At 38.2% G+C, this 13,997-nt stretch overlaps 1 protein-coding gene across 2 annotated transcripts in view; it reads left to right on the top strand.

The window, feature by feature from the left end:
• The window catches only part of TMEM244 (transmembrane protein 244), a 39,131-nt gene that overhangs the window by 4,902 nt on the left and 20,232 nt on the right, over nucleotides 1–13,997 (top strand). For both annotated transcript variants that reach the window (XM_021088422.1, XM_021088425.1), the window contains 3 exons: nucleotides 7,865–7,950; nucleotides 9,805–9,878; nucleotides 13,750–13,875. In XM_021088422.1, the coding sequence (XP_020944081.1) occupies nucleotides 7,865–7,950; nucleotides 9,805–9,878; nucleotides 13,750–13,875 (286 nt within the window). The remainder of the gene's footprint in view (nucleotides 1–7,864; nucleotides 7,951–9,804; nucleotides 9,879–13,749; nucleotides 13,876–13,997) is intronic.

Genomic DNA, 13,997 nt, shown 5'->3' on the forward strand with positions numbered 1-13,997 from the left:
TTTTACTTTCTCCTGGATTTAATTTGCTATACATCTTAAGGATTTCTTCACTTGTATTAATTGGGACTATAGTTCTGTAATTACTTTTGTCTACTCATTAAAATTTTATATCAGTAAAAATATAAATGAAAATAAAAAGTAAAAAAAATAGTGGAGGCACTAAATACAATCAAACTAGAATAAACAGTAGAGTCATAAGCATTGGAATAGGCGTGATGGTGAAACTATCTCTGTTTACAGATGATGTTGCAGTATATTTGGAGAAATCCAAGACAGTGAGTGAAAAAAAACTACCATAATAAAAAATTCAGTAAAGTAATAGAATATTAAACTAAAAACAAAAATTAGAAGCTTTTTTATACACAAAACATAGCTGATTAGATGATGCAACAAGTTAAAACTTAAGTTATATTAGTAGTAAAAAAAAATTTATTTAAGAATAACAAGAGAAAATGCATAAAATCTGAGGAAAATATCTATTTTTGAAAATACAAAGGAAAACTTGAATGAATGTGGAGTTTTTTTGTTTTGGATAGCATGTGTAAACCTTATATTTCTATTATTTATTCACATCTTTTTTTTTTTTTTTTGTCTTTTGTCTTTTTAGGGCCACGCCCATGGCATATGGAGGTTCCCAGGCTAGGGGTCTAATTGGAGCTGTAGCCACCAGCCTACGCCACAGCCACAGCAGTGCCAGATCTGAGTCACGTCTGTGACCTATACCACAGCTCACAGCAATGCTGGATCCTTAACCCACTGAGCGAAACCAGGGATCAAACCCACAACCTCATGGTTCCTAGTCAGATTCATTTTTGTTGTGCCACTACGGGAACTCTTTATTCACATCTTATTAATAAATTTAGCATGATCACAATAAGAATAGCAAAAAGTAATGTTATTTAGGTTATTCAAGTAGATTTGGAAGGTTATATGGCAAAATAAACATAAATATAATCATTAGAACCCAAAATACTGAATAATGAGGAATGACTCTATTAAACCATGCTATAAACTGCTGTAATTAAAAGTGTGCTATTGATCCTAGAATAGATAGAAAGGCAGAAACTAATGGAAGAAACCAGAAAGCTCACAAGTAGGAGAAAAATCATATGGAACTATAGTGATGAAATAGTAGTATCTCCTTGAAATGTCAGGTTGTGGGGGAAAGCAAAGAAGTACCAAAAAAATGATGGGGTTACATAAAATGAACACAGGAGTTATCTTGTGGGTGCTCAAACTGGTCAAATTTGGAATAATTTTTTTTTTTTTTGTTATTTCTTTGGGCCGCTCCCGCGGCATATGGAGGTTCCCAGGCTAGGGGTCTAATCGGAGCTGTAGCTACTGGCCTACGCCAGAGCCACAGCAACGTGGGATCCGAGCCGCGTCTGCAACCTACACCACAGCTCACGGCAACGCCGGATCATTAACCCACTGAGCAAGGGCAGGGACCGAACCCGCAACCTCATGGTTCCTAGTCGGATTCGTTAACCACTGCGCCACGACGGGAACTCCTGGGATAATTTTAACATCAACAAGAATCATGATATTAATGCATTTGAACACAGAGAAAATTAAAAAGTTACCAAAAACAGATGAATAAATAAGTACATAAATTCAAAGATAAGAAAGGAAATCTCTTTATAGGCAAACGTGTACTAATATCCAGAGGAAAAAATAAAGTAAGAAAATCACCATTTTATAGCACCAGTGTAAGTAATTGATTCAGACAAGGTCTGTCAATGGATGATAAAAACTAATAGGTAAAAAGTTTTGAGGAAACAGGATAGTCCCATCATCTCAAGTACATTTCACAGATTACTTATTAACTGCAAAAGATAAACAGTGCAATTAAAATAGGGAGATCTGGCAAGTGATCAAACTGACCACCACTAAAAATGAGACAAAGTGATATTAGGTATCTCTTCATGAGTTACTCGGGAAATACACAGTGTTACCTGTGCAGAATTCTTTCCCAAAGACTGTAATCAGGAGGAAACTATCAGACAAATTCCAACTATGACACTAAAAGCTATGACAACCAACTGTAACTTGCAAAAATTTGATTCTAGGTTTCTCTGATTTTCAGGCCAATTGGAGAAATTTCAATGTGGACTCTATGGAAATAATATGTTGCATCCAAGTAAAATTTCTTGTGTGTGTTAGTAGTTTTGTGGTTATATAGGAAATGTCCTGCTCTTGTGAGAGTTTGAGAAAAAATACCTAAGTTCTTTGAAAATTTTATTTTCATTCTCTGCCTTTGAGAAATAAATGTTATGGTTTCATGTTACCCTTGTGTATTATACCTAGCCATCTTTTTGCAAAGGCTGTCAAGTTTTAAGCCATTTAAAAGGGGAAAATGTGAGTATTAATATAAAAAGGAAGATTTGTTTTGAAAATAGATTTTTGTGTGAAATACAAGATCCTTTGGTGTAATATAGTGTTAAGCTTGGTGTGCACAGATTAATGTGAATCTACACACCAGGAGCTGTTGGTTAGCATCTGAAATATCCCTATCAAGAATCATACTTGAAGAGGTTCTCAGGGAGTTCCTGTTATGGCATAGCAGAAACGACTCCGACTGGGAACCATGAGGTTGTAGGTTTGATCCCTGGCCTCGCTCAGTGGGTTAAGGATCCTAGGTCACAGATGCGCCTTGGATCCTGTGTTGCTGCTGTGGCTGTGGCTGTGGCCAGCGGCTGTAACTCCGATTTGACCACTATCCTTGAACCTCCGTAATGCTGCAGGTGTGGCCCTAAAAAGCAACAAAAGAAAAGAAAAGGTTCTCAGGCTGTTTAAAAATTATTATTTGAAGCCCATACCAGAGACGACTTTGTTAATGAAAATCAGAACAATTTCTTTTTTTCCCACTGGTGAGATGAATATTGTCAAAATATGCAAAAGTGAGTGGGCCTCACTCTCCTTACCTGAACAAGGGATCAGAATCTGGGAGGCTCAGGAACCTAAGTACCATCAGAGAAGCACCCAAGATCTAGGTCTTGCATTGTACCCCTACTTCCTGGAGGAACCTGTCAACCCATCTGGCCAGGGTCAGTCATCTGGCTTCAGGATGTCACCAGGCCTGCCTCAGAGTAAACCAGACAAACTCAAAGTGTTTGTCAAAGTGCTGAGAGACAGAAAGTGGGACTTCCCCAAGTTTTCCGAAATAGGTTGTATAAATATTTTTGTGTCTGTCTGCTAATAAATGTCTGCACACTTGGCACCGTTTTAAGTAGGACTTGCAGTTATTGTAACATTCAGAAATCTGGTCTTTTCCTTTCATTAGAAATGTATAAAATATGGAAACGGGAGAAGGGAACATTTATGATTTCCTCATCTAAAAACAAACACCATTAGGATACTCACATTTCCTATCAGATTTAGTTTTCAGATACTGAATTGAGGATACGGAAGAGGGACCCAAAAGCCCCCCACTGAAGTCCAATCTCTGGATGCTACAGATGTTGACCAAAGGAATTGATGGTTGTTGACTAGCAATGTAACCTAGATTTGTTTGGATCATGAATTATGGGAGATTTTCTTTTCTCTCTTTTTTTTCTTTTTTTTTTTTTTCTTTTTTGCTTTATGTTTTTGTTTGCCAGATTTTCCACAATGACTCTCTGTAGATCTCATTTTTTATCTTTTGTACCAAATACTTTTGGGTCTGAGTTAATGAATGTATGTTATTTAAATAATAGCTAGAATTTAGCAAACCAAAAAGGCAACTGGGGCCCTAGGGTATTTTAGAACATACTGAACTGTACAGGCTAGGAAAGAAATTGAGAAGACCTGAATTGTCTGAAACCTGCTAACCAGTATCTGCAAACAAGAGAATCTTCCCCTAACAGCCCCCACCCCCAAACTACCTCAATGCTGGTAAGCAACACTATCATAGAGTTTTTTAAAAGTCTATATCCGGCCTTGTTTTCAGATATTTGTCTTACTAATAGTTTAACAGCAGCAAATATGCCAGAGGCCTGCTAGTTCTCTGCCTCTTTCTGGAAGTTATTCTAGGTACTATCCCCTTAGCTCAGCCGGATTCGTGGGGTACATTTTACATAGGTTGCCATGCTTTATTTGAGGGGAACTCTGTAATTGGACACTCCTGTTTGCTTTAAAGAGGTTCATTTGACTCAAAGATAGCCATCCACGACTTAGCCAGCCAGCCATCAGCACCTGCTGAGAGCTCTCTATCCAACCAGGGTACCATGTACCAGGTAGTAACTGGGTTATATAATCAGATTCTCTCTCTCTTTTGTGTTTGCATCAGAGGGAGATGAATAATTAAGAGAAGAGCTAAAAGAAGAAATAGAGAGAACAGATACCAGAAGAGTTTAGTCCTAAGCATGCATGGCCAGTGTGTGCTTATCTTTTAGGTTGCTGTGGATCGTGAATGGTGGCAAAGTATAGTTGAAGAGCTACTAAGACAGTTTTCTGAATTGATTCTGAAAGTGTTTCAGTTATCACCATTAGGAGGGCATGCTCTTTCTGTTCCCTATAACTAGAGATGGAGCCTAATGAACATGTTGAAATTTGAAATATAACCTAAAATACTAGTCCTGCAAATATTATTTAGACTGCTTGCAGCCTCTGCCATAGTTGTTGATATGATGAGTACGTTGATGCTTTCCTTAGTTCTAATGGAGACTAGGATGATCTCTTCTCTATAAAATTTTATTTTTTTTAATTTTTTAGCTATTTCTTGGGCCGCTCCTGCAGCATATGGAGGTTCCCAGGCTAGGGGTCGAATCGGAGCTGCAGCCACCGGCCTACGCCAGAGCCACAGCAACACGGGATCCAAGCCGCGTCTGCAACCTACACCGCAGCTCACGGCAACGCCGGATCGTCAACCCACTGAGCAAGGGCAGGGACTGAACCCGCAACCTCATGGTTCCTAGTCGGATTCGTTAACCACTGCTCCACGACGAGAATTCCTTCTCTATAAAATTTTAAATGCACATAAATGGCACCAACATAGTTGGAGTTAGAATTACCCTTCAAGATTAGGAATTCTTGGAGGTCCCTTGTGGCACAGTGGAATAAGGATCTGGTGGTGTCACTGCAGCAGTCTGTGTTGCTGCTGTGGTACAGTTGGATGTCTGGCCTGGGAACTTCCATATGCCGTTGGTGTGGCCAAAAGACAAAACAAAGCAAAAAGATTATGAATTCTGGAATTAGGAATCTGAAGTCCACAGTGGGCTTCCGCGTTACTTGAAAACACTGAATTTGCACATATTTTTTGTGTTTACTTGAGCATATCTTTTTCTGCACAGTCTGTAGTTTACATTAAGTATTCAACAAGATAATGAGTGCAAAGTGGTTAAAAACACCACCACCACCTAATTTACAGATTAAAAACATCATTCAGAATAACTTGCCCAAAATCTAGCAGTCTACAACTGCTAAAGATTAAGTTTCTTTCATTCTTTCATTATAAATTTATAAAGTATAGTAAAAAAATAAGAAAAAGAAGAAATGCAATGCTTTTACAATGTAAAGACAAACACTATTAAGACTTTTCTGTTTCTTACCAGAAATATATATATTTGGGTTCAGGATCACACTTTTGAAAATATATATTGATCCACTGCTTTCTGATAGACTTGTACTAAATTCCACTCACATAAGCCATCTAGAACAGTGACTCTTTTATTCACCAGAACAAGTTATTCCTTTTTAAAAAAGAAAAATATTTTGACTAACTTGGCAGGAGGTTAATAGTGTCTCATCGCATTTTTGTTATTATTAGTGAAGTAAAGGATTATATTTGCTTATTTCTCTTGGAAATTTGTCTCTTGTCCATCTTGTCCATTTGCCTCAGGAACCCAATTTATTAGTTGTCCATCCAGTTCCCATTAAGAAATCCTACTTCAGGAGGAACCTATAGGAAAAATCTAGGTTTCTATTTATCCCTTGGACCTGTTCCTGTGTCCTCAGTAAATCTTTGCATTGGCATCATCGGAGAGGCTTATTAAAATGCAGATACCTGGGTCCTACACACTGTCTACAGAAGCCAAATATCTAGGTATGGAGTGCAGAGAATTTACATGTTTCATATGCAAACGCTTTGTATTTGAGAATCGCTTAAAGGACATATAGGCTGATATTAAATATGAAGAGTGTGGTTCATTATGATTCTTACTAACAGTCTATATCTTTATGAAACCTAGGTTATCTCTCTTCAGTGAGGCAATTTTGCCCTTATAATCATAACCATAAAGTTTGCTTTCTGCCTCAGAGTTAATAAACATGGTATAAAATTGCAGTTCTTCCAGTGACCAGCTTTGTGAATATCCTTAATGTCTCCGAATCTTTCTTAATCCACAAAGAGGTAATTATAATCCTAGCTCATGTGTTTATTTTGAAAGATGAGCTAATCTATACAAGTATTCTTTAAAAGGGCATATAAATATTGGATATATTTGCTTGTTCTAAATGTTTACTGTATGATAATTTTGTCTGTCTCACTTCCTTTGTAATGCCAGGAAGTCTGAAACAGCTTTGGGCACAATGTCAACACTTGATAATTATCTGCTGATTGATTACTATCTTGTTGTACATCAAAGATTGCTTTTATATGAGGTAGTGTTCAGTGTGGTCTGGGCTCTGAAAAGTCATAGTGGATGCCCCTTAAACAACTCGTGTGCAGACTGAAAGTCAGCCATTCTTCTATTAATCCTAAAACTCAACTCATTTCATTGAGTACCTACTACGTGCCAGGAACCATGCCGGACACTAAAAAATACATTACTGAGTGTAATGGATACATCCCTTCTCAACAAGACTGGAACCTAATGAGATTTTTCTACCTAGAAGTTAGACAGTTTTCATAGCACTGCTTGCTGAATAAGCCATCTATCCCTGAAAGTTCCCATTGTGGCTCAGCGGGTTACGAGCCAAACTAGTATCCATGAGGGTGTACGTTCAATCCCTGGCCTTGCTCAGTGGGTTAAAGATCCCGAGCTGCTGTGGCTGTGGCATAGGCTGGCAGCTGCAGCTTCGATTTGACCCCTAGCCTGGGAACTTTTATATGCACAGGTGTGGCCCTAAAAACCAAAAAGAAAAAAAAAAATCCATCTGTCCCCATTTATCTGCATTGCTTTCTTCTTAAGTCATATGAGAAAGGGTCCATTTCAGGACCATCTATTAGGCCAATTACTCTGTAAATTCTTACACAGGGGTTTAACTATTGCTGTGTTATTATGTGTAACTTTTTGTTCATGCTTTTTTCTTTTCTTTTTTTTTTTTGCCATTTCTTGGGCCACTCCCACAGCATATGGAGGTTCCCAGGCTAGGGATCGAATTGGAGCTGTAGCCACCAGCCTACACCAGAGCCACAGCAATGCGGGATCCAAGCCGCCTCTGCAAACCTACACCACAGCTCACGGCAACGCCAGATCCTTAACCCACTGAGCAAGGCCAGGGATCAAACCCGCAAAGTCATGGTTCCTAGTCGGATCCGTTAACCACTGAGCCACAACAGGAACTCTCTGTTCATGCTTTTCAAAATTTCTTAGGTGTTCTCATATTTTTTACTCTCATGACAGCTGAGATTTAGAGTCAGTCGGTCAAGTGAAAATATAAATGTTGGCACTTAGGAGCTTGTTGTGGTAGATGGAGGGTCAGTGGTTGTGGATTTATGTACTGCATTAATCCTTGCTGCAAATATGTACTGTGCCAGCCTCTCCCGTCAGCAACACTTTCATTGTGCACTTTGAAGTCCTTCTCACCCCATGGGTCTCCAAGCAAAACAAAACCAGCCAACGCTGTCTAGCAGTCATTCATCGTCTTTTGTTTGTCAGACTCATTACCAACAACCATATGAAAAAGCCCAGGCTCTTGGAGCTCACCCCTGTGTTCTCTGCAGGTTGTTTTGCAGAACCTTCTCGTATGTGTTATCCTCTTCTACACTGTGTACTATGCGGTTCTGGGCCTGTGCTGCTTGATGTTCAGGTAAGTAGCACATCGCCTTCACACAGAATTCAGAAGCTCCGATCTGATATCAAAGGAGTTCATGTTGCGTGAACTCAGCATGTTTTTATGGAATAGAAGGTGCTGATTTTTTTAATGGCATATTTCTCACTTTTACTTTTAAGTAGAAATAAGCAAATATGGTAAAAGTAACAACCATAAGGTGAATAGAACCAGGCAGGATTGTTTCTCTGAAGCTCTGGAGAATGAGCATGGAGGGAAAGTGAAGCTATTATTTCCTGGGTGTTGAATCAGAGGACATTTGAGCTAGAAGGGAATTAGAGGTGATGTACATCCAATTTCAGTATTTTCTGATAGATACTGGCAGTAGCTTTGGACTGTGAGTCGGGAGAGCTGCATTCCAGCCCAGGTTCTTACTAACTTCGTGGATCATCTTGCATAAACCATAGAGCTTTTCTGATTTCAACTACCTTTATTTGTCAAATGGAGGTAATAATCTGGGGTTATCATGAGGATAAAGTAATACATGTATTTTCAAAGATATGTTTGTGTAAGTGCGAGGTGTTTTTTTCAGATAATTTTTTTTTTGTTTAGCTATGCTTGAATTTTATCTTTACAAATGTAGCTTGCCAATACATTGATTTCCTTGAAATACCTTATGTATAGCTATGGAGAAATTTCTGGAAGTTGATTATTGATACAATTTAATTTTATTATGTAAGCAAGGAATCGGGGCCTTTTGATTTCAATACTTAAATTAATGCCCAGAAATGCTTATTCTGACTTTTGCAATGGGAATAATGTTAAGAGGCTTGGTTATAGGCAAACCCACTGAGGAAGAGTCTGGTGCTCACATCCTTTCAGCTATTGCCTGGGACTGGAGATGGTGGGGCCGGGCCTGAAACAAGGAAGGGCTGAGAATATTCAGGGCTCCCTAAGCATGGGATTTCAAGAGTTTGTAGTTAATATGAATCAGAGGTGAGGCATTTGAAGTAGTTGGGCCTTAAAGCTCTGGGAGGCAGCTTTAACTGATTGACCAGCTGCACATACTACCAACTTGAGCATGGTTTATAGACTCAGATTTTATTTTATTTTATTCCTCTATTATTAAATCATTGTATTTATTTTTAATTGAAGTATAGTTAATTTACATGTGTTGGGTTTTGATACACAGCAAAGTGATTCATATATGTGTGTCTGTACGTATTTCTATGTGTGTGTGTGTATATATACATAATTTCTTTCAGATTCTTTTGTTATAGGTTTTTGCAAGACTTTGAATGTATTTCCCTGTGCTATACAGTAGGTCCCTATTGTTTATCTATTTTATATATAGTAGTGTGTTATCTGTTAACCCCTAATTCCTAATTTATCTCTCTCTTACCCTTTCCCCTTTGGTAACCGTAAGTTTGTTTTCCATGTCTGTTTAGATTCAGATAGATTAATAGCTTCAATTTATAGATAAGAGACTATAGCCCAGAGAAATTTGCCCAAGTTCACAGTTAATATCACTGTCAGGATTGGAACCTGGTTCTTGTTGCTTCCCGGTCTGTGCCGTTGTTACAGTATTAGGCTCTTTTTCCATATTTGATGGAAGGGACGCACGCCCCCCCCCACCCCCGGACCACAGCTGAGACCTCAAATACAATGAAGTTCACTTGGGGAACAAAGTGGACTTAATTGGACAAAGAAGACAATGTGGATAAGAAGGGTATTTGGCTGCCATCCAAGTCAGCCAGTTTTCAGATGCGCCACAAGGTGATTAAAGCTAATGACTTATCCTTGGATAGGAAGACATGACCTTCCAAACCTGGATGTGCAAAGTTATGAACTGCCTCCTCCAGAGTAAACTGTTTTCATTTGTAACATCTTCAGGGTGTATGAGTTGGATGTCCGGGCACCATTTGATTTCAAAACAAATCCCTCCTGGCTCAACACAAATTATAAAGGTAATTGGTTTTAGTTTTCAATCTTTGTTAATTAGTGAAAAAATGCCTCCAAAAATCAAAATAGTTCTTGTTTTATAAAAATTTTAAAAGTATCAGGGCTTCTTCTCAGCCATCTGTATCCTATATCTGACTTCAAAAATGTGTAAAAGTGCCATAAAAATTTTAAATGACTCTTCCTAAAAGATGGCATGGGATGAAATAAATGGATAGTATTCCTATATGAATTTTTATTTGGTAATATTATGGGTAAAGTTTTTGCGTTAAATATTTTTCAAAGAAATGGAGGAAGAATGGCCTAATGAACTGATGTGGAAAGATATTTGTGAGATATGAAATGGGGAGTAAAGACTACAAAGGAGTTTGTGTAGTATAATTATTCATTTTTGTAGAATAGAGTAAAATACATCACGTCAGTGGTAAGAAATCTGGAAAATTATGCAACAAACTGTTATCTCCCAGCTGGAATGACAGAGGACTTTCATTTTCTGCTTTGTACATTTATGCTTAGTTTGATTTTTTTTCTCCCCAAAATAGTGTCAAACTTGCAAAGGAAAAATGATAATAAAGAATATACTAGGTAAATTTTCTCGCTTTCAAATTGACTGTTTTTCTTGAATAAGTAATTATTGTTAACATTCTGTTAACTTTTTTCCCAGAATAAAAATTTAAAAACTTAAAATTGTGGATTCTTCAAATAGTACAATTACTTAGAAAACCACTGGACATCTTTTTTGGAACAAATATGCAAATATACAAAAATGCCTAAAGCCAAATGTAACTTGTATGGGAAACTTAGTCAGCCAGAACTACTGAATTTAAATAAAAAGTTTCAGAACAGCCTCCTCAAATGCATAACCTTGTTTGGCAGCGTTACTGATTCAATTTGGAATAGACAAAGAATATGGTGGGACAAGAGACTTTCATTCTGATGAGATACAAGAGTGCTAACATTCTATCTTAACCTCCTCTTCATGCATTTCCCTGTTGAAAATTGAATGAACTTTTTTCTTCCAAGTCTACTCACAAATAATAAAGAAATAATCACAAGAAAGAGCTCAGTATGGGTTGTGTGTGTGTTTGGGATATGGAGAGAGATTTAAAACTCAACTTTTTTTATTCTTGTCTTTGAGTCAGTCAGTGAAAGACAGGACAATGACACAGGCTTATTGGAGAAAGCTGTGTTGTGACACAGCAGAGATGAGTAAAGATCCCTGGAATGTCTGGCACAGTTTACATCATTCTTTCCTCTCCCCAAACAACTAACATTTGTACAAAGATATCAATAAACCCTTAGCCTATTATATCTTTAGTTTTGGGCTTGGAGAGATAAGTGCCATAACTCTTCAAAGTTCTTACTTTGAGAATCCAGACTTGTTTAATCTTGAAGATAAAATGTAAGAGTAATCTCAGAGTCTTGGGCATACGTTGAGGGTCAGGATTCTTGTCTGTTTCAACAAGTTTGTCACCCAGGAGATCAGGGTTAGCAAGGACACTGGAGAGTGTGAATCCAGTCCAGACATGGACTACTAATTTCTTTCCCTTGCATCACAGAGAACAGATTACAAACTGCTTTCGTTTTGAAATAAAATCCTCCCAACAATTTTTTGAGGTAGATAAGATAGTACTCCCTTTCCCAGTTTGTAGAGAAAGAAACAAACTGACCCAGAGGTTAAAATCCCACTCAAGGGCATAACACTCTTAAGCTGTAAGGTGAGACTAGAACATGGGTATCCTGACTTCACATTTTGAACGACTTCCTTTAAATCAGGATGTCTCTCATATCACAGACAAAACATAATCCTTTTCTATCAATATATGCAAATACAGCTTGTTCAAGACTGAAATGGCTGTTTCTAAGCTGCTGCAAGTTAACCTATAAAATCTGTAAATGCTGATAAAAGAGGTATCTCTCTTTCCCTGTGATAACATGGAGGCTCTGTGAGCCACTGGTGGAGGCAGGAGTGGAAATGTGCTGGGCAGGGGTGGTGTCAATACAATACAGAAGTATAATTCCTTCCACAGCCCTGATTTTAGGGGCAGAACATGCTAAAATTGCATTCCTATACGATAGAAAAGGGGCTAATATGAATTCTCCATGCAGCTTTGAAACCTGTTGAGTTCAATGGAATTGAAGAGGAGGAAGTGTGACGCCTTTAAAAAAGCTGGCCCCTGAGACTTGCTTATTTGCTGAGTGTCTTGCTCACCCACTAGGCAATTGTTGGCATGTCACTGTAATGACTTCTGCACAATAAAATATAATGTGGCTATTTTCCTTTTTGCTTTGAAAAATATGGAGTTTGCCTACCTAGATTGGTCAATTCCTGAATTATACAAACATACTAATCATTTACTCTGTTTTAAACAGAAAGAAAGGTAATTTTTATGGAAAGTAGAATCAGTACAAAGGGACCTTGGTGCTATATCATATACATTTGTCATTTTAAAGTTTGATGGATCTCATCTTTGCAACCACCATTATCTTTTTTTTTTTTTTTTTTTTGTCTTTTGTCTTTTTTTTGTTGTTGTTGTTGTTGTTGTTGTTGCTATTTCTTGGGCCGCTCCCACGGCATATGGAGGTTCCCAGGCTAGGGGTCCAATCGGAGCTGTAGCCACCGGCCTACGCCAGAGCCACAGCAACGCAGGATCCGAGCCGCATCTGCAACCTACACCACAGCTCACGGCAACGCCGGATCGTTAACCCACTGAGCAAGGGCAGGGATCGAACCCGCAACCTCATGGTTCCTAGTCGGATTCGTTAACCACTGCGCCACGACGGGAACTCCTGCAACCACCATTATCTTAAAGGTCCATGTCGAAGACAAAAGGCAAAGGTTGAGCCTTCACATGTCCAAGGCCCTTAGAGATGTGGTACTGACCTGTAAATAACCAGCTCTTTATTCATGTTCAGGGAAAACATGAAACAACTGGTGGATTTAGAAGAGCACCTCCATGCACATGTGTCATTTATGAAACATTCTTTCATCCAGTGTCGTCGGTTATGTTTCCCAGATGACTATCTGAACACACCATTTTATTACAAAGACACAAAGGAACTCATTTCCAAGTGAGGCAATAACTGGTACCAAAGAGACATTATTGTTCAATAAACTCAACATTTGTTTGGTTTTTTTTTTCACTCCTGAAACCCCAGAACTGAATTTTTCATTAGTTTTTAATATATCTTCAAAAGAGATTTGCAATCTAGTTAGAGATCGGCGTGCATTGGTTACATTGTAATTTTCCTTTATTGTATTTTGCCTTCCAAAATGCTAAGTATAAAGAATATAAAACAGAAATTACATACTGTTATGTTTCTATAAGTCCAACAATTATTAAAAGATGGGATATTTTTAAAGTTCTTATTCAAATTTGAGGACTATTAAGAGGTAAAACGTGAAGAAATTCTTACCAAAACTGTGTTGCAGATTAAGTTGCAGTGGTCTTGTTACTCACTATATTTCAGAATTATTAGGTGCTCTCATTCCCAATAATTGTCTTTCCTTTTTTTTTTTTTTTTTTTTTTGTCTTTTTGCCTTTTCTTGGGCCACTCCCACGGCATATGGAGATTCCCAGGTTAGGGGTCCAATTGGAGCTGTAAGCCGCTGGCCTACGCCAGAGCCTACCTTTCTTTCTGTTTAAAACAGAGTAAATGATTAGTATGTTCATATAATTCAGGAATTGACCAATCTAGGTAGGCAAGGCGGGATCCGAGCCGTGTCTGCAACCTACACCACAGCTCACGGCAACGCCGGATCGTTAACCCACTGAGCAAGGCCAGGGATCGAACCCACAGCCTCATGGTTCCTAGTCGGATTCATTAACCACTGAGCCATGACGGGAACTCCATAATTCTCTTTCCTTTTATTTGCAGTTCTTTTAGTCTCAACAGAGGTCACCTACTTTGTTTGTGGATTGCTTTTCGTTCTGGTAGTGGAAGAATGGGTTTGGGATTATGGTATTTCAGTAACAATTCTTCATGTTACCATCACGTCAGCTGGTAAGCAAAATAAAAGAAACAAAATGTACTCGACCTGAATGTTGTGACTAAATTGATTCATAAGAGTAGAATTTTGCTATATGCATAGTGTCCTTTGATGACTAAGTAAAAGAAACTGATGA

The sequence above is a fragment of the Sus scrofa genome, chromosome 1 (genome assembly GCF_000003025.6).
Source record: "Sus scrofa isolate TJ Tabasco breed Duroc chromosome 1, Sscrofa11.1, whole genome shotgun sequence".
Classification (NCBI taxonomy): domain Eukaryota; kingdom Metazoa; phylum Chordata; class Mammalia; order Artiodactyla; family Suidae; genus Sus; species Sus scrofa.